This window comes from Chrysemys picta, chromosome 7 (assembly GCF_011386835.1).
Source record: "Chrysemys picta bellii isolate R12L10 chromosome 7, ASM1138683v2, whole genome shotgun sequence".
Lineage (NCBI taxonomy): Eukaryota > Metazoa > Chordata > Testudines > Emydidae > Chrysemys > Chrysemys picta.
In genome coordinates this window covers 118571823-118595988 of record NC_088797.1, presented here as the reverse complement: position 1 = coordinate 118595988, position 24166 = coordinate 118571823, and the positions used below count along the sequence as shown (strand labels likewise).

The following is a 24166-nucleotide window of genomic DNA, read 5'->3' as shown; positions in this document are numbered from 1 at the left end:
ATAAAGACAAATATACTTACTAGTTCATTACTTATTATCCATTTCTTTAGAAGTATTTCCTGAGAGATCTTAACCTTGATTCTTTCACTCTCTATAGATTTATGGACCCATTTGATCTAACTTCTCTGATCATAAATTTGTTTATGTCCTGCAAAATCTGGGTGGTTTCAGTAAATGAAAGCAAAGTCTCTCTTGTATGCTTTCATCACATGAAAGTGGATTATGTGATCTATTCTGCGTCAGTTGAAGTTGCATGTTTTCATTTGGTTGCTGACCTTTCAGTACAAGCACGTATCCTGTGTCTCGGTTTCTCTCATTTCTTGTTGAACTTGCCCCACCTCTGTCATGGAATGTTCTTTAAACAAAATGCTTCCGGCCTGCATTTTGATGTACCATACATTTTTATACCAGGAGTGGTTTAATGGGTTTCCCAGCAAGCTGCTGCAGATAAGCAGCCTGTAGGCATTTTCAGAGGTTCTCACTCTTGCAATAACATCATGACTTAAGATATTTAGCTAAGTGTGTACATGTTCTTTTAAAAAACAAAACAAAAAACTCTAAACTTCGTATTCTCCTCCAGCAATGTCACAAACTTTTACTCTATGGCCACTGTCTCCCATTACTTTTGATGAGCCATTATTCCCCTCCCCCCATTAATATGGCTGCCATTCTCCTAAAGCCAAATTAGGCTGTACCTAATGTCCACCATGCTTAAATTTCAATGACTCTGAAGCCAGACTGGGCTCACTTAAAATGGCCACCCCCATTCATCATGTGGCAATTGATAGTGTATGGGGGATGAAGGGAGAGGTACAGAGATAGATCCAGGAATCTGGGGGAGCTAGTGGGAGAATGAAAGGGGATCAGAAGAATGTGAGGGAGGCTGGGGTAAGTGACAATGGAGTGAAAGGAGAGTGAAGAAAACATGAGGGGACATCTTGCTGTGAGAGAAGGGAGATGCAGGTGACTACAGAGGTAAACGGGTTAGTAGGGTGGGAGGTAGGTGAGTGGTGGATAGGGAAAAAATGACAGATCCACCACCTGAGGGATTAGCAGAGTGAAGAAAAATCAGTCTCAGTGTGATTTTTGTGTTTGTCTGCATTTTAAGGTTGAATTTTCAACCTGAAGTCATTACAAAAGTTGGGGCTTTCCCTGAAGGCTCAAAATATGGATGGTAGAACAAACAAGTGTATTGTACTATTTTCTATTCAAATCTTATTTTAAATACAGTCTCTTGGTGATTTTTGTTTTGTTTCTTGGGGGGAGGTTTTGTTTTGTTGTGACCCAAGGACCTCTTGATACCAACTGGCATGAGGTATATAAGGGTAACTGAGATCCCTTGGATCCAAGTCTGCCAAAGAATGTTATATAAGGTCTCTAATGAAAGCCTATGGCATACTGGTCTTCTTAATCATTGTGAGATGTATGTACAGAAAATATGTGAAGAAGGGTGTATGGGTGTGTGTGTGTGTGTGTGTGTAAGGGATTCTTATTTCCCTTCAGCTGATGATGTGCAAATTGAGTACTATATGGGTCACAATGGACACTCATTTACAGTCTGAGGAAAATTCCCATCAATAGATGAAAACAGCAGAGGTTATCCTGTTTAGAAGTAAGACAATGAACTTTTGAAACTATATCTGGGGTGCATGTGAACGCCCAGGGATTACTTCAGTCTGTGAGGGCAAGCTGCCTGCAGGCTTGATCTTGTGAGAAGGCATCTCAGCCAAACTGTTTGAAAACGCTGGGGAAAGGACTTGGGATAAGCTGTCCTGCAAGAGATAAGGGGATGCCTTGTTAGTTAAGTTTAGGCTCTAGAAAGTGTTATGATTGTTTTATATGTAACTATTTGTTTCCAGTTTTCTCACTCTACATCACTTGTATCTTTGTTCTTTTATAAACTTATTCTTCTTTTATTAAAAAGCAACAGAGGGTCCTGTGGCACCTTTGAGACTAACAGAAGTACTGGGAGCATAAGCTTTCGTGGGTAAGAACCTCACTTCTTGCATCTGAAGAAGTGAGGTTCTTACCCACGAAAGCTTATGCTCCCAGTACTTCTGTTAGTCTCAAAGGTGCCACAGGACCCTCAGTCTGAATCTGTAAAAAGCAACAAACACGGCTACCCCTCTGATTCTTTTATTAAACATACGTACTCTGTGCTAAGTAGTGGGGTGATCTGGAGTTGGTTTTAGCAAACTAGTATGCGCTATTCCTTTGGGAACAGCAAATCTGAAAGTTCTGTGATCCCTCAGTGGAAGAGGGGCTGACTGTTCCAGAGGGATGCTTGGAGGACTCGGGGGTTAGTGTGTGTGCCTGTCGCCAACCTGCGGAGGGATGAAAGGTAGCTTGTGTTGCCCAGAAGCTGGTGGTTTCAGGGAGTTGATCCACATCAGGCACAGACAAGACTTTCTCATGCTAAGGGCAGGTGGTGGTGAGGTGTTTCACAGCCCTGCATATCTCTGGGAAGTGTCCGGGTTATTTTGAAGTATGTGGGGTTGGCAATACTACCTTCACTGTATGCTTCCTGTCTGTCTATGTAGCAGATCATTTTTATTTGATGCAAAATGGTCTGGTAAAACATGTTCCTAAACTATACTCTGCAAAACACTTGGTGGTGGTGCATGGAGGGAGAGCTGGTTGGTCATGTGGTATTAGCTGTTTTCCTTATTTTATCCAGCTGAGAGGACCAGAGTAGATATATCATATGGCTATCTGCATACTTCTGTTTTGCATCTAAGCAATTGCTGTATTTCCTACAGGATTGTTACACGAGTGGGAGGGGAAATGGCCTGTAGGAACATGAATTGGAGATCATATTGTGATGGTGTACCCCATAAGGCTTCATGGGAATATGCTTATGAATGTATGTATAATATAACTGGAATATGTTTTATGCTACATATACCATGTAACATACCTCTGTAAAGGTTATGATCTACTGAATCTATTAATCCTATTTGTATGCATGTATCATTTTTGTATTCGAAGTTATGAATATTGGCTGGGCACTGGGTTTTTAAGTAACCTTTGTAAAGCATTTGGCCAGCTTCTTGAGAAAGGAATGTGCAAATTAAGTGCCCAGTCAAGAAGCACTTAAGGGACAATCGATCTTGGGAGGCCCCAATCCACATAGAAGTCTACAGGAGGACGTTCAAGGTAGCAGGTAAGCCATGGCTGCTGCCTGTAAAAACTGAGTCATGCATGGACATGTGACTTGCCCATGTGACTCCAAAACTCCATCTTGGAGCTGGACTTTGCATAGGGGAGAGGAGGGGGTCTCCACTCACAAGAGGAAGTCTATTTAAACTTGTGGGAGACCCCTCCATTTTGACTTCAGCTGGCTAAAGAGAGAGCCTCTCCACCCCTAAGGATACCTGAAAGAAACTGGAACAAAGGACAGTAACTACAGGGAGTGTGAGTGATTGCTGGACCCAGACTAGAAGGACACTAGTCTGTAAAAGGAAGCTTACTGGAATTCCTCTAAGGGTGAGGTTTTTAATCTGTATTCAGTTTTATTTCTGTATTAAGCTTAGATTTGCGTGTTTTATTTTATTTTGCTTGGTAATTCACTTTGTTCTGTCTGCTACTACTTGGAACCACTTAAATCCTACTTTCTGTACTTAATAAAATCACTTTTTACTTATTAATTAACCCAGAGTATGCATTAATACCTGGAGGTGGGGGGGCAAACAGCTGTGCATATCTTTCTATCAGTGTTATAGAGGGCAAACAATTTATGAGTAAAACAGATTTATTTGGGGTTTAGACCCCATTGGGAGTTGGGCATCTGAGTGTTAAAGACAGGAACACTTCTGTAAGTTGCTTTCAGTTAAGTCTGCGGCTTTGGGGCACGTGGTTCAGACCCTGGGTTTGTGTTGGAGCAGACGGGTGCATCTGGCTCAACAAGACAGGGTGCTGGAATCCCAAGCTGGCAGGGAAAGCAGGGGCAGAAGTAATCTTGGCACATCAGTTGGCAGTTCCCAAGAGGGTTTCTGTGATCCAACTCATCACAAGTATAATCTATTAGATCATCTCTCTAGTATTGAGAAATCTAAGCTACGAAGAACTTTCAGAACCCTGGTATTTAAGTCATATGTCTTATGTCCAGTAGAAGAGATGTTACAATCTTCTGCAACACTGTTCATAGAAATTAATTTGGCTTGATGTTATGACCATTACTTGTGACTTTCTTGGGAGTTTCATAAGCTTAGTGATTGGCATGATAGTATGAATAGTTGAATTTAAAGAAAAAATCACAAATTCTGAGGAAAAGTATAAAGGGGACAGGCTTTAAGTCGATAAACTACAGGCAGTGGATTACTTACTGACTTTCATCTGATAGAGCATAAAGCAGGAACTGCCAGTCAAAAAAAGCTAGAAAAAGCCAAGTCTGAGCAATTGACTTAGTATTTTAGCAAGTTAGCTATCGATTCAGCACAGCATGTATCTACTAGTTCTATCCCAGCAATGCCTGCCTGCAACCTGGTATGTTGCCATAAAGGTGGGAATGTACTCCTCCAATATGCTGTGAACTAGAAAGCCCAATTTTGGCTGTTTAATTGCTAAAATTATTAAACATAAAGCAAACAAAGGAAGTGTGTGTGTGTGTGTGTGTGTGAGAGAGAGAGAGAGAGAGAGACCTGTTAATATAATCTGAGTGCTAATGTTAATAAGAAATTCTGGAAATTTAGAAATTAGTGTTCAGATAGTAACGTTAACTTCGGTGTGCTGCACAAATGTACGAATTTTTCTTTCTTTTTGTTAACTGTTTTACTTAACATATTTACTGTTTTATACTCTAAAATTGTAGAATGTGCAAGGTGGCAGATGTATTGTTGAGCTTGCTATAGAAGACTTTTTTCCATTTAATTATTCTTTGTCAAACGTAACTTTATTATACTTCCAATGGAGATATTAGAAATTATTCTCCACTGTGCTAATGGGATGTTTGTTTTTTTACTATTCAATGATTATATAAAGCAATATTATTAATGTTTAACTGAGATTCTCTTCTACCCAACATTTGAGTAGCAAGAGTAAAACATCATATGACCAAAATAGTAGTAGTAGTAATATTGGGGACACTTAAAAGTAGCCAGAAGGGTTCTTTTTAATATTTAACCTTTGGAAAGCCCCATTTTAAAGGCTTTAATATTTTAAATTAGGCCCTGTCATGATGGTATAATTTTCACAGTACTTACTGAACTCCTGTGGTGAGGAAAAAAATGCTATAGGATGTCAGTCATAGCCAAATCTGGAGATAAGTGGATGTTCCCTATGTTTTTTGCAAGATTCCCTTGGTAATAGGAGAAGACATCATTTTGACTCCCAATGATGCTTAGACAGCAGATAAAATATGCACTCAACAGGGTTGATGAGATGTGTGATGGAGTCACAGTAACCAAAAAGTGCAAAATTGAGGTTTAAAAATCATGTAAAGGCATCAATGTTCAGGGGGTTCCTCTGCTGCTAGATTAAACTGCTATGTGTACATGACGAAGGAGAGTAGAAAAAGAGGGGAAAAAAAATTCTAGCATTCACAGAGAGCAGCCACTTCAGACCACTTACATATAGACTTCTATTACAAACCCCTGTTTGTTCAATACCCAATTATGAGAGCCCAGGCAGAGGACAATAAGACACTAATCAACAGATGGCGGCAGGAAATAAAACTGACATCATTTCCCTTTCGGAAGGGGAATGACCTGGCTGAGCATATCAGCAGGTGTTCCAGTATCACTAGACACAAGAACTTGGATAGATAGCAGATGGCTATGCTAGATGAAACTAGGGTTTTTATAAATTTTTAGTTTTTGTGTTTGGTTATTCTGATATCTTTTAACCCTTTACCATAGCAGGATTGGTTAGATAATTACTTAGTACCACATAGTGACATCACCACTTCATTTAGAGGCTTACAGGAAAACAGCACCTTATTTTCACATTTCCAGTTCATGTGTCTGTCTGGTCCAGAGGCTGGAATTTAGCCTTAGTTTTGCAGACCCTGAGAAACATGCATATTCAGTAGGAACGTTCCACAGCCCTACAGCAGAGTGTTCTCAGGGCAGACCAACAACCCAAAACCACCTTGAGAGATATCTTATAACTCTACTCCAGCTAACGTCTGGTGGTGAGATGGCTCAACAAATTCTCATCGTCAAGCATATCAAAAGCTGGATTAAAAGGATCCAAATGGATATATGATCTCTATGAGCAGGTAATCAGTGAACAAGAGTGGTGTAAACTTCATGCCAAAGTCAGATTGAATTTCAAATTAAATGTGATCGTGGAAGCCCAATGAGATGACCCCAGAATATATCAGAGCTGCCTTCCACCACTTACTCAATAACCTTTTCCCAAAGGGGAACGAGAGACGTTGGTAGTTGGTGATATTGTCAGTTTGTTTGTTTTTAGCAGGGGTCTATTGTAATTACAGCAGAATAAAAACAGTTCTTCAAGATGTGTTGCTCATGTCCATTCCATGACTCACCCTCACACCCCTGTGTCGGAGTTAGTCAGCAAGAAGGAACTGAGAGGGTGTGGGGCCAGCAATGCTCTTTATAGCGGAATATAAGTGTTTGGCACCAGAGGGCACTAAAGCCAGCCCGACGGATACCACTGAGGGAAAAATCTCCAGTGATAGTGCACGCGCACACCTCACATGGAATGGACAGGAGTAACACATCTCGAAGAACAACTGTTACAGAAAGGTTAGTAAATGTTTTTTCTGAGACCCTTTGGAGAAACAAAGGAAGTCTGGTGACTGTCTAGGTTAGGCCCTGCTTACCAGGAGCACTTCTGAAGGATAATAGGTCACAGCAGACTCTCTGTCATTGACAAGAGAGAAAACTACTCAATAGCAGCAGCTAAGAAGCTCAAACTTAGTCCTCTGGGTGTTTAAGCTGGCTCTAAATACCCTCATAAGATTTTCATTTAAATACATGACAAAAGTGAATGACATGCTACCTCAGGCAGGTAAGTGTCTAGTTATTTACTGGAACAAAATTACATTGTCAGTCTCTTTTTCTTCCTAAATTTGTCTTCTCCCCTTCAACCTCACTTGGTAGATGGTCCTTCCTTTCACCCAAAGTCATTGGATGAAGTGTTTGCAGTAGATTATAGAGTAGTTCCCCAAGGGAAGCAGTGGAAGACACATTGTATAGGATACTGAAACTAGATTGAAGTACTAATGTCAGGAGAAATCCTCTGTTGGTAGAAAGGTGGTCTAGCTAGTATATTCTATGTCTAATTTTTATTTTGTGACATTTTAATTTAGAAATGAACACTGTCAGAGAGGCCAAATACTGGTCAGAAGACTGTGAACAAAGCCTAGTGGTAATCAGAAATTAAGAAGTCTGGAAGGTATCTTGTGGCATGTTGGAAGGATTGGTGTTAATTTTGTTTTATTGTGACAGAATATTCAGACTGTATTCACACCCTACACACTAGTGTAATAATCTTTGTCTATTATATGCCTTGCAAGGTGTCCTTTGAAAACTAAAAATGTGCTGGTCAGTATTGTCCTGATAAAATCTGTGTGGCAACATGATATGTGAAGTTATGAGATTTCCCTGTATGATGTTAAGAGTTTATGATCAAAACAGGTCCTGACCTGAAGTGTTTGGTCAGTAACTTTGCCGGAAGCATGCGATGAAGTTTGCTTCAATCTAATATTATTTTTTAGACACTAGTAAGCATTTTATTTGTTCTCTTGTAATCCTTTCTGACTTTTATGCCTCTGTATTTGTACTCACTTAAAATCTATCCCTTTGTAGTTAATAAACTTCTAATCCTGTCTTTAAATTGGTGTTTGGGTGATGCTGTTTCAGACAATAAGCCGGTATATTGTTCCCTTAAAGGAGTAAGGGACTTAAAATATTTGTACTGTACAGGACATACCTTTCTGGGCAGTGCAGGATACACATTTTTGGGGGAACATCTGGGACTGCGGGTGAGTTGGGGCTGCCCTGCAGAACAACCAAGGCTGGTGAGTACCAGAGTGTAATTGGCAAGCTGCAGTTACACACACACACTCAGGGTGTGGCTTGCATGCTGGAAGGCTGTTTGAGTGGCCCAGGTGGGAGCTACTTCAGCAAGGCATTGTGAGGCACCCAAGGTTGCAGAGCAAGGATGACACATCCCCCTCACTGGTCTGAATTGTACCCTGGTATGTCGCACTTATTTAACACTTTTGTTTATATATTGGAAAGGGAACAAGAAATAGCACGTGAATGAAGTTTGCAGATGAAACTACATTGAGAGGTTTTCCTGTGTAAAATAGAGGAATTATACAAAAGTCCATAGAGTGTATAGAGACATAGGCAGAATTTTTTAAAAAAGAGATTTAACTCTGGGGAAAAATGCAAATGAATACATCTGGGGAATAATAATCAGAAGTAATTTTCAATGGAAGCGAGAGATCTGGACTGCGGCAATGCTGCTAGAGGCCTGGAGGTAATAGCAGACAACTGATCAGATATGAGTTTGCAGTGCAAAAGGCAGGTGAGGTTTCAGGCTGCGTACAGAGAGACACCTCTTAGTTTAATAGTAATAATCCCTCTCTCTCTCTCTCTGGTGAGACCACAACTTGAGTACTTTGACCAGATTATGGCATCTGATGGAAGTTGTTGACAAACTGTTGTACAGCACTTATAAGAACCAACTATGTGTCTAAAGAGACTGAAGGAATAGACTTCTGATGAAGGCTTAAAAGAATTAAATATACCATATATACTTGAATTTTTTTAGTAAAAAAGGGAAGCACCAGAGAAAGGGGTCGGCTTATGAACGGGCACAGAGAGGGAGAGGTGGGACACAGCCTCTCCCCCCAACAGAGGGAGCAAGAGAGGCATCAGAGCCAGAAGGGAAGAGGCGGGGCCAGAGTCTCTCCACTTCTGGCCACACTGCTCTCCCCCCAGTCTCTGAAGCTGGCAGGCTGCAGCTCGACCCTGCCCCCCAGAGCAGGCTGTGGCCGCGCCACCCAGCCCGCCCAAGCACGCTGTGGCCGTGCTGCTGCCTGGCCCAGCCCTCTGGAACATGCTGAGGCTGCGCTGCCCGGTCTGGCCCACCGAGCAGGCTGCGGCCGCGCTGCCCAGCCTGCAGGAGCAGCTCCAGCCAGGCCAGAGACATCCTCCCCAGATATGGTATGAAGGGAGGGAATGGGGAGAGTGTGGGGGTCCCAGGTTAGGGCTGGGGTCATGTGGGGGGTTGGTCACATGGGTTACTCCCCTGACTCCCAGCTTCTCCCCCCACCCCCAAAAAAACCTTCCTCACCAGTTGCTGCCCTGGCCCATGAGGGTAAGCAGCTGGTGCGCCGGGACACTTTGTTTACTTAGGTTTACCTCCGTGCTTACAGACGCTCGAGGTAAACAAACCACCTTGGGCCACCAGCAGCTTATCCTGATGGTCTGGGAGCCAAAGTTTGCTGACGCCTGAATTATAGGGTCGGCTTATGAACAGGTTATAAAAATTTTCCATTTTTACTTGGGGGGATGGCTTATAAACAAACTGGCTTATGATGGAGTATATACGCGTACTTAACTTGACTAAGCAATGCCTAAAATTGGGAGAGGGAGTGTGGTAACTTCAAAAACATCCAAAAGGTAAAAACACCAAGTAGAGAGGAACTATTTAGCATGGTATTTGGGAATACACATATAATCAGTAGTAATGCAGTGCCTTCCTTAAGCTTTTTCATATTTACATTTATATCCTTAATATTGTATTACATCATCTTTTTGTATGCAGTGTCCATTTGAATTAGAAGTAGTGATGATGAACTTTTGATCACCATCTGTAAAGGATGCTTTTGGTCTGTGACCTTTGCTTTTTGGAAAGCCTTTTCTTTAGTAAGTTATTAACATTAGAAAGCAGAGTTCAGCTAAATGTTGGACTTTTCTGTGACTACAAATGTCTCTTCACATTAGAAATCTGCTTCTGTTACTCCTAATGTGCACACAGAAACAATGAGTTACAGTTCTCTCACAGGTGACCTGCATTCTTCCCTAACTATGTGTACAATCTAGTAGGTTGTTTTAACATTGGCCATCTTGGTGACATGCATAGTCCATTGGTCATGAGGTTTGAGATAGAAAGTTGTTTTGTTGGCAGAAGCTACATTTTTCACCAACAACATAATATAGTGTGTGTATCCTTATGGGGGTTATCTTGACCTTCATGCCTGCTCCCATCCCATAATGAACCTGAAAGAGTATAGGAAAACGATTGTTGACAAGAAGATTTATAGACCTGTGGCTTCTGCATAGAATGTGTGGTGCTCTCTCTGCATTAACTTCACATTAACATTTTCTACTAATGGTTTGGTTTGGCTGTGCTCTTGTTGGAAGACATTTGAATTTGTGAAGTGGCAGGGTTCAAGTTATAGATTATAATCTTGTCTTCCATAGTTTGCCTGTAACAATTTTGTGGGAGGAGGGAGATTTGAAGTGTTTCAGGCATTGACTTTTGTCATCCAAACAATTCTGTTGGATTGATGCTTTCATTCATATTAGTTTTTATTTGGGGAGGGAGAGTGATCAGAGCGGTTTATTTTCTATGGCTATAAAGCATATCATCAGTATTATATTACATTCCAGATTAGCAATGTGGAATCCGTTTCTTGCCTTGTAGACAGAACTGATCAGAAGTTAGCTTTCTAGAATTGGTTAAACCCCTTTTGAATTAAGATCTGAAATAGTTTAACTATGATCAAATGACCTCGTTGATACAGAAATATAGAAGTTCAATTTGTTGCCTTCATGTGACCTGTTTTTGAGACCATCTGCTGAAAAATGTTTTTGAAGCGGCTAGGATAAGATCTGTTCATGACACTAAAGTTGAATGCATTTTCTTAAAAAAGTTGTCAATATGATTTAACTCTCCATAAAAAGAATTTGTCCACTTAATGTTTGAAAAGCTGGCTAACTAAAAAAGCTCTGTTGTTTCTCTGAGAGTACCCTTTAAATAGTGAGGCCAATTTTTCTCTTTAAAAAATCAGAAAACGTGCTTGAAGAGATTTTCTGCTTCACAGAGGATGCTTTAAGGAAGGAACTAAGGTTCCAGTCCTGCAACATATAGTGTGTGAGGATAGCAGTCTGCTCAAACATGGTACATGCTGGATCAAATCTTAGCTCTCCAACTTTACAGGGGCAACATGAAACTGTTTATGCACAAAGTACATATGTTTTTAAAAATAGAATTTCTCCCAACTGCATTAAATTATAGTAATCTTAGATATTACTTGTATTTACTGTAGGTCCAGTTTTCAGACAGAAATGTGATTTTCAAATAGGCGGTGTTTCTTTAACCATCCAAAATACTCTAGAAAACCGCATCTAATATTGAAAAAGAAAAAAAGTATTGGCAAAACTTTTTATTGTTTATAGATTTATCACATGGTTTACAAAAAAAATCTATGTGTCCATTCTGAAATACATCAAGGTGGAAAATGATGGTTTGGACAAAAGGAATAATTGGGCTAGAATGGGCCATTTGTCTGAAATATATCTAGCTTTGGGTGTCTGTAGACTAGTTTGATTAGTAATTGGGAGAAACGCTGTTCCTTAGTTTAGTTACAAAAACATGCAATGATTTACATCAGTTATTTGGCTCACTGCTGAAAGTACATAGAAATGAGGAGCACTGGCTAGTGCTTGCCCTTACCAATGTGAACATTGCTGAATGTGGATGAGTAATTAAAATATAGAATGTGGAAAATTAGGCCGGAATTGACTAGAAATGAATAAGCATGCATTCTGTTGTACAGATGTTGGAAACAGATTATTTCGGGCACCTCTATCTACATCTTATTGGATTACTATGTAAAATCAGTCATATGCCATGTAGATTGTTTCTCGTCCCATTGCTGTTTCCTTCTTTATTTTGTGATGTAGCTGTATAGGTAGTAATTTAGCAAAATATCCTGTCTGCCAGGTGTGGGAACTAGCTGATTGTATTGTAATACCAGATCATTACTTAATTCATATGCAACATAGCCTAGCATATGGAAAGCATTATAAATCTATTTACAGTGTGGCTGGTCTGATGATAACATTGTATTACATTCCCAGGTGAGGCAATTTAAGCAATTGGTTTGCCATGTGTAGGCTATGGAAATTAGCTTCTAGTACACTTTAGTAATAGACTAACTTCATTGTTATGCTCAGATTAGTAGTATAACAGAATTCTTACACTCTGGTTGCATGTACCTTACTTTACATGTAAAATCATACAAGGGGTGGTACTGCGGATCACAGTTCTTAATTAGTTTAAACTGACTTAATTCATTTTATTTCTAATTTAACTGTGCCTGTCCATGAACACATTCAGTTCAGTACGGAAATGTTAAGGCTTGGGTCAAGCAGACAGATTGTTTAAAGCCAAATTGCCAGACAGAACTGAGCAAGTGTATCTGTGTGAACAGGTCTTTAAGAAAATCACCCAATCAGTATGCAAAAATCTTGTTCATAAACCAAGTGAGATCTGCCTGGAATCAGAAATTATTCCTTGGCAGAAGGTCTGAGTACTGTAGTCCATTTAAAGCAGCTACTGAAACTTTCTCTGTCTAGAAGTTCTTGTGGATAGTACCTTAGCCCCTTTGTGTAACTGTGTGTGCACGTATACTATACTACTTAAGATTTCTTAGCGTGTACACGTATACCGATACACTCAGTAATGTTAAACACTTGTGCACAGAACTTAGCACGTATATATACAAACTGCAAGAAAAACTTCTGCTGTACTTGACAAATCTTTGCAGAGAAAAAATGTACATAGAAGCTCTTAAACTCATATTGAGCTGCCCAGAAAATGCATTGGATTACAAACTCTGTAAAGCTTCTGTCTTTTCTAGGAACATACATATAAAGTACCAGTAGACAGTGGTAACTGACAACTAAGACTAAAAATGTTGACAATTTTTTGATTTGACTGGTTAGCTTATGTATAGAAGTCATTAACTATTTATAAAATGCATTATGAATTGGGTTCCTTCAAACTGTAGCAGAATGTGTGACATTTCCAGCTCAAACTATCATGCTTGCATTTGGCTAAAGTACATATTTATATACAGTTGATAGTTATGAAGAAAAAAAATCTTAAAATATTTATAATTATCAGATTTGTATTAAACTGTTTTCTTGTTAATTTTGATTAGTGTTAGCAAAATTACTACAATTATTTTTATTATTTTGTTAAAGAAAATGAACTATTGATGTTTTGTACAAATCCTGATAGAACAAATGAGCACTTTAGTTCCAAGGTCCTTTTATATTATTGATTCAGTTGGTGGTGAAACTGTGATAAAAAGTAATATCAAATTATTTATTGATTAAGGCAAAGAGTTGCACCTAGTTGTAGTGAAAAGATTATTTCTTTCAGTACAACTGCTGATTTTCTAATCAGGACAGATCATTGTAATAGAAGAACAGTGGTACAAACATTATTAGCTGCACTTATATTGACATGAAGGACATGTATAGTGTCTTTTTGAAAAAAAAAATAGAATGATTGCAAAAATGCTGTTTCTTTGTCATAAAGCACGCTTTTTCTCATATAGTCCCTTACAAATTGGAACAATCACCACTTTAATCATTCAAATGAATTATGTGAAACCAAGAACTCCTCAAACTCTCTATAATTAGCCAAGTGGTACACCTGGCAACAAACTAATGGAGCGTGATGTTTACCATTGCAAGGTAATAGTGACAAATATGGTTAACATTACCAATGTCCATGGTGCTGCGCTGTTAGGTGAATTGTGTAAGACTGTATACTTAGATTGCTGGACTTCATATGTAGAGATTGGATTTTAACCAAAAAAGATTAGATATTTATTGTGGTGTTGTAGCTGTGTTGGTCCCAGGATATTAGAGAGACAAGGTGGGTGAGGTAATATCTTTTACAGAAGTTGATCCAATAAAAGATATTACCTCACCCACGCTGTCGCTCTAGATATTTATTGACATATATTTATAATTTCCTTCCTTGGTTTGATGTGTATCAAGTAAAAATAGGAAAATAATATAATTGAGCAATCTATGCCAATTTGTTGGCTTTTTGGTGAAAAAAGAGAAAAACAAAACCCATCTCCATATGATATTCTTGCATACTGTGGAGTGTTTTAGTCCCCCATAGTGATGAAATGAATAATTTAAACAGGCAGCTCTGATACCACAGCCTGTTTAAAGGTTCTCATTTCCTTTAATGCTGTAGACTACTTTTGCTTGGTTAGTATGAAACTGCTGCGGCTGAGCTCTCCAAATAGGGAAAAAGAGATTTAGCACAGTTCAGTTCTTGTAGTAGGTCCATGGTACGCTTTGTCCTTCCTATGTACAGCTGTAGATTTAGTATATAATCTAGAATTAAACACTAGCAGTTGCACCACAAATTGGTCAGCATTATAATGATGATGATAGTGAAAGGGCAAACCTAAATCATAGAGGCTAAACAGCTTAAAAGTGTTGCAAGTAAGCTGGGTGGTGCCCTGGCTTAGTTCGCTGATAGGTCACCACTGGGAAGAAGACTATTTTCAGATTTTTATTTGGTCACAAATGTAATGAATTTCTACGTGCTTAGTCTAATCTCTAGTGAACTGCTGTCTGCATCCCAAACTGAGGCAAGTTTTTGGCACAGTTGGCAGCCAACTTGGGTAAGGTCGAGGATTGCTGTGTTTCATGAGTTGTCGCTACCGGTACTATTGTAGGTCGGAACTGGAGTGCTTTGGCAGAACTGTGCGGGGAAGCTTTCACAGTCCAGTCCAGTTGTAGTAATATTAGTTCTAGCCACTTAGGTTTCTTCCTTTCATGTATATTAAAACTTGTCATATCCACGTTTAATTAAAAAAAGCTATAAAACAATCAATTAAAATATCTTTTTCCCTTTCAGTGGTAAATGTGAAAATTGAAGCACGAAAGTAAAAGGGTACTGTATAATTTGCTGGCAGTCACAAAACTTTAAGGCTGAGCTCTGTCTCTAGAATTCTAACACACCATGGTGCCTGAGTGACCTTGGGATGGTTGGTTGAGCCCTTGTTTTCAACTGTTCATAACTTTCTTAAAAATATGCTAATTTAGAATCAATAGGCATGAATATTTAATGAGACAGTCTGGAATTTGAAGACTGTACAAATCATGACATGGTCTCTTATAACAGGCCTATATTTGGCTTTCTGATTTTACCAAGTTTTATTGTTTTTATGTAAAGTGAAGTAAACTTACATTTCCCAATAGTGTTGTACCTCCACATACATATACCCAGCCCTCAGATTTCTCATGGTCCTTTTTTTCCCCATAGGCCTTTACAGTAACAACAAAGAAAACCTTATTTATTTTCTAGATCTGTCATTTTAAACCCTTTTGGGCCAATGTACATTGCTAAAAAGTTCCTTCCCTGTTTAATGACATTACTACTGTTTTATTTCAAGAGTTCCCCTTCCAGGTAATAGGATAGCTTCAGATAAATACATCTATGCCTCTATAAACACATCTGCAGTGATTCTGCTGTAATAAGTTAGTATTTTAAAATCTTCTAATTCTCAAAACTGGAATTGCATACTGTATACCCATGTGCTTTACTAGGCAAGTTTTGTTGATGAATGTGACTTTTTACAATCTCCTCAAATATGTTCATATTTTTCCATTAATATATATTGAAATTCTGCAGTTAAGGAACTTTTCAGTAACTTTACTTGCAGATTTTTATCAAATAGGTATCCATTAGGGGGCTCTCGAGGTTTAAAATGATCAGCCTTGAGACCGATGGCTTCGAAGCTTTACTTCCTAACGCTTTTTTCTTTTTGTTTTACAGAAAAGGTCACGGATTGCCTACAGTGACGAGGTGCGGAATGAGCTCCTAGGGGATGATGGGAATTCCTCAGAGAACCAGGTAGGATGCTAATCAAGAAGCCCTAGTGGGTGGCTGGAGGGTGAAGGAGGTCACTGGCACACTGGGCTTCTCAAGCTGCTCCTTAACAGCATTAGCAACAACTCATGTGGAAGTGATACTGTTTAATGCAAAGCTGGGGTCTTAATCAACTTCAAAATGTTTCTTGGAGATCTTACATTTAACCCTTTACCTTGTGATCACTGTCTGCTATCTTTAAAAAAATCTTTTCTTCTCTTTTCTTTATTATTTAGTACTTAAGGAATAACTTGAAACGCACTGTTTGCTGACAAAGCCAGGGTCTTCACCTCAAACACATGTAAAAGGAATAAAAAAGTACATAATGCAGCTTTGATAATAATGCAGTATAATTAAATCAACACTGGCAGGCAAAACAAATGAAAGTGAGCTCTCAGAATTGAACAGTACCCCTCACTTTCCTTGTGTCCCTTCCTTTCTTAACCAGGTTTTCTTTCCTTGTACCAAAAATGCAAGTTGCACCAATAAAAGCCTGTAATTCTCTCTCTCACATTTTACTAGAGTTTATAATGTTATATACATTTTTTTTTTATGAAAGGGTGCTTAATTACTGTAAACCCTTTTTGAGTTTTATCATGAAATTGTTATTCAGGACGCTATCAAGATTCTTATAAGGTCATAAAAATGATGAAGGAAACACTATTTTCAGGGGGATTTAACCCACCTTCATCTGGGGTTCAAACTTGTCTTACAGGTTTTCTATCTGAAAACCGAATTTTATTTTAAACCAATTCCCTTGTCTTCCCTCACACCAAAATTAGCATTTGGTACTTTTAAGTTAGAAGTTATTTTAAAGTTTACTTGAATAATATAAATTTTTTGCTGTGATAACTTTGATTTTACAAGTGAAGCTTGGTAAATGATTACTTAACAATAAATTCAATTATTTGGATATTGTAAATTGGGGAGAAATAAGGACCAAATTCTGAGGTTTTATTCAGTTCTGACTTCAGTATGAGTTTTGCCTCAGGAATAGCTGAGTTAAATTAAGTAAAGCCTTCAGATTTGTCCCTCAATGTCCAAAATATTGAGATTAAAAAGGTTGAGTTCTGAACAATATTATCAGAACAATATTGAAAGGATAAATAGTAATTTACATGATGGACTTTAATACATATATTGATGAAATCATATATTGTATTTAATATTACTGTATACCATAAAAAGAGTCTGTAATAGCTTTAGATACATATTTAAAGAGGCAGATATACAAGGTATGCATCTTCATATTCATGTATTATGGCAAGAGATTTTCCAGGGTTTGAATAAGTTGAAAGCTTTTTTTTTTTTTTTAAATACAAAAGAGTATGATAGTTTGTTTTAGGGAAAGAATTTTCATAATTTGCATGTCATCAACATAAGTTCAAACATATAAAGGTGTTAAGATACAATTTGGGTTTTCATGTCTTTTAACTACACTGCTGTTTTCACATTTTAAGAGAAATTTGTGTGAGATCAGACATAAAAGGGCAGTTGTGATAAGAAGTTTTACTTATAACAGAATACCTAATGTGTGAGTGTGAGATAAAATGTTGTTTTTGCTTTTTAAGGAAAGGCTGAATAACTGATTCACAGGTGCACTTTTTGTGAGTTGTAATCTCTTTTTGAAACTCTCAGGAAAATTAAAAAGAATGGTGTCCCCTAAAAGAATTATATAATAATGTAAATTTAAAATTATTTGCCAACATGGCTTTGCTTTTTTTTCCTCTTTGAAATGACCACTTGTTACCTAAGGTAAAATGTGGAGGGGGGAGAACAGTTGGCTCTCTTCAGAAATATAAATCCGTATTTGCAACTAATGTCTTAAAGTTGACACACTTGTACCACTGGGAAAAAAAATTGTTTTCTTTTTTGACAAACTTTATAAGCATGAAACTTTGCTGTGAAACTGGCTTATTTCTTTTAAATACATGAAGGCTAATGTTCACAAAGAACTTCCTCATATTTATTGGACTGTTCCAATTCTTTCTATCACTTTTTCATATGAAAATATAATGATGATCTATACTTGTTACAGCTAAGTAAATACTTAATCATAAGAGTATCGTCTTGGGTACATGCAACTGGCTGGTTATCTCACACACAAACTTTTTAGTCTAAAGTTGACATACCATTAGGTGCTGCTTTTTTAAATCAACCATAAATGTAAGTTTTGGGTATTTTTATATGAATAATTAGCCAACTATGTATGAGTATTTAATCCAATAACCCAAAAAGCTATTGCATTTTGTACTGATATCAAAAGCACTTTATAAATATAAAACGTTACCTATCCAACATAACATCCCAATATAACTGAAAACTATATGAAATATTAGGGGTGTCCTTCTCATGTGCAAAAGTTTGTTTGACAGAATAAGTACAGGTGGAAGGACTAACCCTTCCTGTAATCCAGGGTTTAGACTAATTAATTATTTGTTAGGTTTGGATTAATTTGATGAAATGAAGTGCTGTTTGTCTTTCCCTGCAATACTCAAACCTAGTTTTTTCTTAATGAACAAATCAATGAAAAACAGGTGTTGTCTAAGAATTGCTGCTTTAGCAAACTAGAAATATTGGTAAAATCCATCAGTGGAGGAGATAAATATCAGGGTAGGCTTGAGGGTTAGCCAGGTGAGGGAGAGATAAACTTCTAAGCTTGTACAATTCTTTAGATAGAACATTGGCAGTCATATTAAACTTTTTTATAACTGTTTCTTGGAGAGGAAAGGCGAATTGAATATATTTATATATAATAGTGGATTAAGTTCATTTAAAAATAAGATTGGGGGGAAAATGAAGAATCAGTTGCCTGGTTAATCTTTTGTTTATTCAACTGTTAGCACTTTATTTGTGTTTCAAAGATATAGTTGGAGCGATATACACAACTGAGTTAGTGGATACACAGAATATGCCTGAGGTTAGGCAGGTAAACAAGTACACAGAATTCAATTTCCAGTTGTTCCTCAAAACGGATCTGCATAGGAACAATTAATATTGCAAAACATTGCAAATGAGGGTGTACTATGTCTGAGAATATGGTCATGACTCCATGCTTACGTCAAGATACGACTAATGTATAATAGTTACAGGATATAAAAGCTGCTGGTTGTCAAAATATGTACAAATACGTACAAATTCCAGCAATCAAAATTTCTTTTAAAATTAATTTATCTTTGTTTGGTATGGTAGATACTAGTGATTGCATGCTGTATTTAATGAAGTAATTGCTTGCTTTGTATATATTAATTTTTTCCTAATTTAAATCCAGTGAACATAATCAGATAAAGCATGTTCTGAGTTATAAAAATAGGAGACAAAAAAACAACAACAACCCTACTGTGCATGTTTGGGTTATCGTTTTTTCCAGGACTGTTGTCTTAAGCCAGGACTGTTACTTTCAAGACTTATTTGTCATTCTGACTGGCAGCATTCATCAAATCCCTTGAAAGACTTGAGCCCTTCAGTGCAGTGATACAGTGCTTAAAGTTGTGGCTTCCATTTATTAGTTGTACAGTTGTTTTATGTGATGACTCCATATTTTTAGAAAGCATCTATAGGGTTAAATAAGAAACCTTTTTGTACCAAAAATATAGCATGCAGGTATTTATAGCATTATAAATCTGTTTGTTTGAAATGTAATACTGTTGCCTTCCATTCCCAAACTAGATTCGCTAATTTGTTTGAGTAAATCCTTGTTAGTTAACCAGAAGGTTAAATTATATGTGTGCACGTGTGTGTGTGTTACATCACACACTGTATGTGTGATTTGTGGTAAACAAATGTTGTGGCTACTTAATTTCTGACTACAAAGTTCTGATAATATTAGATTTGGGCTTGCTGTGCATAAAGTGTGTCAAACTTCAGTTACAGACCAGGGGGTGAAGTTGGTCAATTTAATTCCCCAAGATCTAAAGAAGGTTGGTATCATTTCATATAGCCCTGGCAGAGCAGATCATTACCAGACACAAATCTGTTCGTTACATGCCGAGGGTTTATAGCAAAATAAATAGACTGTCATCATAAGTTCAGAAAATTGTGTGTTCGACCCACGATAATGTGTAAAGGGCGTTTAATAGAGTTCAGCATTTATTCGTTATCTGTATGCGGACAGAGACAACAGTAGCGTTATCAGCTTTTAAAAAAAAACTTCGGTAGTTTTCTGTGTCACGTGACATGCCTCACAGACACACACATACACACGCACACTGCGGCGCAGTTTTGATTTTAGTCACAGCAGAAGGCTTAGCCACAAGAGATTCCGCTGGTTCAAACCAGCATAAACCAGATTTTTTTTTTTTTTTTTTTAGCCTACAAAGGAACAGATTACCTCTTGTATCAATTCCATATTGGGAGGGGGGGGAAATCTTTGTTTCAAAAATATGTTGATTTTCATAAACTAAAATGGTGGCAATACACATTTAAATGCTGTTTACAACTGAGCAGCAAGCTTAATAAAAACAAATACATAAAAATTAAAAAGGCAATATGTTTCCTTCAAGTGCATTGTTAGATGGAAAAAAATACATCTTTTGTTAATTTGAATGAATATCTCTCAGACAACATTTAAAAAAAAAAATCTCCCATTACCTAGCTTAGCTGCAAATCCTATGCAGAGCTTAAATTCAGCCATGCAGCACAAACAAGATAGAACATTTTTTGTTTGGGACCTATTGAAAAAACAAATGTGCAGCGTTTTGAAACTCACTGATTATAGCAGGGTGGCATGCCACAAATGGGCTCTGTTGCAGGAGAGTAGTTTTAAACTTTGGCCCTTTAAGTATCATAGTCAACTGAAGAATGGTGACCTCAGAAAGAAAAGATAGCTATATGATCAACTCCCAGATCATCTCTTTCTAAAGAGACGTAATGTTTGCCTTTTTGGGGAAGGAAGGGGGGGAAGATAGAAAGAGAGAGAGACCGATTTATGCTAGGCCAAGTACTTGATTTTAAGAAGTGGTTTGGTGGGTAAAGAGTGTGGTTTTCTTTATATCAAATTCTTGGAAGTTTCCTTTATCTTTCATTTTAAGTTACTGCAGTAGTTACCCTCCTAATTTATATGGTTAGTAACCTTTTGTCTCTTGTTTTATGGTAATGGGGTGAAGCATAGGTTTAATTTTAGACCAACCATATGAAATATCAGGGAACTAATGGATTTTTATTTTTGGTCTTCTCTCTTGCTGGAGATTCTCAGTATTTGTAAACATTCTCATCTTACATAGAAGTTGAATATTAGTCTTGCGAAATTGTAAATGAAACATGAGCATAGACTGAGATTGTCATTGTCCAATTCAACTGGAATCGGTGAGAGAGCTCCGTTTTTTCATAAAGACCATCCCTTTGCATACACTTATTGTGAGTAATTGTACTATTTTGTTCTAGTACAACAAACTAATGGATCGCTCTCCATTTTGGGAGATACATGTTACAGTGTAGTTGGTATTCAAGCTAGTTATTTTTTTTAAATAGTCCTGCCAATACAATGGTATTAATAGTGTTAAAAAGGTAGATTGCAGTGAACTGGACTGATTTATGACTACACCTTTATGTAAAAATACATAAAATATAGTGATCCTGAATTAGGGTGCATATGCAAAGTGGATGTTTTTTGAAAGAAATCATGTTTCATGATAGCCATGATTCCTTTTACCTATTATTAAATGTATTGTGCACTGAATAAGTATTCTCTTACACTAAACCACATAAGTTGGGTTGTTTTTAACTGGAAAAAAAGTTGCTATAATAGGTTCAATAATAACAATGCATTTACATTATGAATAAGAATTACCGTATAACAATTGGTATACCGGTGACAAGCTATAGAGATACTATAGTCTATTAATAAGTCAGATCTATTAGTAAAATAAGAAACCAGTTGTCACAACTAAAAAAATACAGAAAACATCCTGAAAACTTGTATATACAAAACCACTTCAGCTGTACAATCTTAGAAGAGAGGAACAGTAAACTTGTTTTTTTCTTTATAATATAGACTTCTATGAAGTCATTCCCCTTTATTTCATGATGGTGTCTTAGATGTGGTTTAAAAGAGAATTTCACACTATTCTCTTTGTTTAATGTGACAGTGTGAGAAAGTGATCTTTATTCGTTCAAAAAACTCTGCATGTAGTCTATGTTTAGGTTCTTTTAATGTGTTTGTCTGTGATTTTTAAATGCTAAACATGTAAACAGATAAATTGTCAATGTTAATTCTGTATCCTGTCACACAACTGATCTTTCTTTCCTGCCATTTCTTTCCTTTTTATCTTTTTTGTGCGTTCATGTTGCAGTTGATAAAATTACGTGAAGAGGTGAGTACTTTCTTGCTTTTTGTTGTCTAGCTTTCCCTTTAAAGCTGAATTTCCAAATCTGAAAGTAGATCTTTTTGTTTATTGTTGCAGGGAAATCTACACAAAGCAAAAATATTGATTACATTGCTTAAAAATATTCACTGTTATGTGTCTGTTTTCTTCTAATAACTATACACTTACATGGGACTCCCTAGATCAAACCTTAGAAATTAACATTCTTTGATAACAGAGAGAATTTTTAAAGGCATTGGAAAAAGAAGGAAAAAAACTATTATTTGATCTGTTAGAATATCATGATCAGATCAGGTGTAGTAGTAATCTTGTTTGCATCACAAAATCTTTGATGGGGTAAATACATTTGTACATTGGTATTGTAAATGTAAGCATTGCTTTGGTGAAAACCTCTACTGTAACACTATCAAACATGTGTACTACTTCACTATGCATTAAATTTAGTGTAGAGCAATTGAAATACCTATTGTATGAACGCATTGCATACACAATGAAAATATAGTACAAGTAGACCTGAACACACACACATCAATATTTATTATTTATTTGTGTGTATGTGGTAGATCTGTAGGTGTAACACTAAAGATCAGTATTCTGAAGCACCTGTCCTTTCACTTAGGAAATGGCTCATACATATTTAGAGCCAGAAATCTAAGTTCTAATGGTCAATTACTGAAATTTTGTAGTGTATTTTCTAAAGGCGCTGGCCACTGTAGTGCGTGTTGTTGGTGGGGTGGGTGGGTGCACATGCGCAAAAGCAGGTACTTGCACTGCTTTTATTATTATTTTTTCTAATTACTACCAATAAGGGTTTAGTAGAGTCATAGTTGCTAGCAGGCCAAATTTCTGAGTAGATTCCTAGAGAGAGCTCCTACTAAGCACCGTATTAACATTTTTGTATGGTGCGTTAGTCTTGTCTTTATTACCTTCTGACTGAACAACACGACGATGATGATGAACTGACACATCAATAATGGATATTACACTCTGGGAAAAGTATTTGTTGTAAGTTCTAGGAGTGATGATGGGAGAGAACTGGGAGCTAACCAAAGCAATAGCAACAAAGGGGAGTTCTTGATGTAACAAGGCTTTAATTTTTTTTAAAGAATCTTTTACCAATGTCCCAGATACGCAGCTTGTCTCTCCTTCTCAGCCCAAAATGGATCTGGTATGAATAGGTTGATAATGAGGAGAAAAAGAAAGCTTAAAAACAAAGTAAATATGAGAGACCAAGTGAAAGCCCTCCCTAGGTCCATTACCTAGTTCTCCTCCTTAATATTCTCTTTATAGTCCCTGTATTTAAACAGATAAGAATGTTGTTGCAAGGATTCTAATAATGTGATTTCTGACATGTTAAGACCAGATATGAGTTGTAGCAAAGGATAATTCTTTAGACTCACACTTGCCAAACCCTTTCATGGAAGCACATAGACGTGCATATATACAGTTCTACATTTGTAGAAGGCTGCAATAGGAGCATTTTGCTAACAAATTATGGCCCTTTTTTAATAAACATGGTTACTGACCATTTGCAAGATACTTTCAAAATTGAATGCAGAGTATTTGAGCACAGCTGCCACTTAAATAGTAAATTTTGTATAATGGTAGTGATGGACATTAAAACAACCACATGCCAACAAATTAGATAATTCAGTATTTGTTGCAAAAGGCCATGCCTTTGTCTTTTATCAACTCTTTGAGACTTTAAATCCTTTTGTATATCAACCTAGTGAATCGTGTTGTATGATGACATGCTAGTAATTTCTTCATCTTTGATTATTTTGTAAGTTTTATCTGTTACCTTTTTTTGTCATCTCACTGCATGTTATGGGAGCCACCAAAGTATTTATCCAGTTAAAGAATTATAATTCTGGATAGACTGTGATTGAATTGACAGAGAAATAATTTTAAATGTATTAAGTTTCCGTGTTCTACCTATGCAATAG

The 24166-nt window shown here is 37.2% G+C and overlaps 1 protein-coding gene across 11 annotated transcripts in view; it reads left to right on the top strand.

The window, feature by feature from the left end:
* Positions 1–24166, top strand: part of VTI1A (vesicle transport through interaction with t-SNAREs 1A) — a 343084-nt gene that overhangs the window by 64713 nt on the left and 254205 nt on the right. For 7 of the 11 annotated variants that reach the window (XM_065552492.1, XM_065552496.1, XM_065552490.1 and 4 more), the window contains exons 4-5: positions 15805–15882; positions 22188–22208. In XM_065552492.1, the coding sequence (XP_065408564.1) occupies positions 15805–15882; positions 22188–22208 (99 nt within the window). The remainder of the gene's footprint in view (positions 1–15804; positions 15883–22187; positions 22209–24166) is intronic. The other 4 variants (XM_065552493.1, XM_065552497.1, XM_065552491.1 and 1 more) reach the window with 1 other exon arrangement.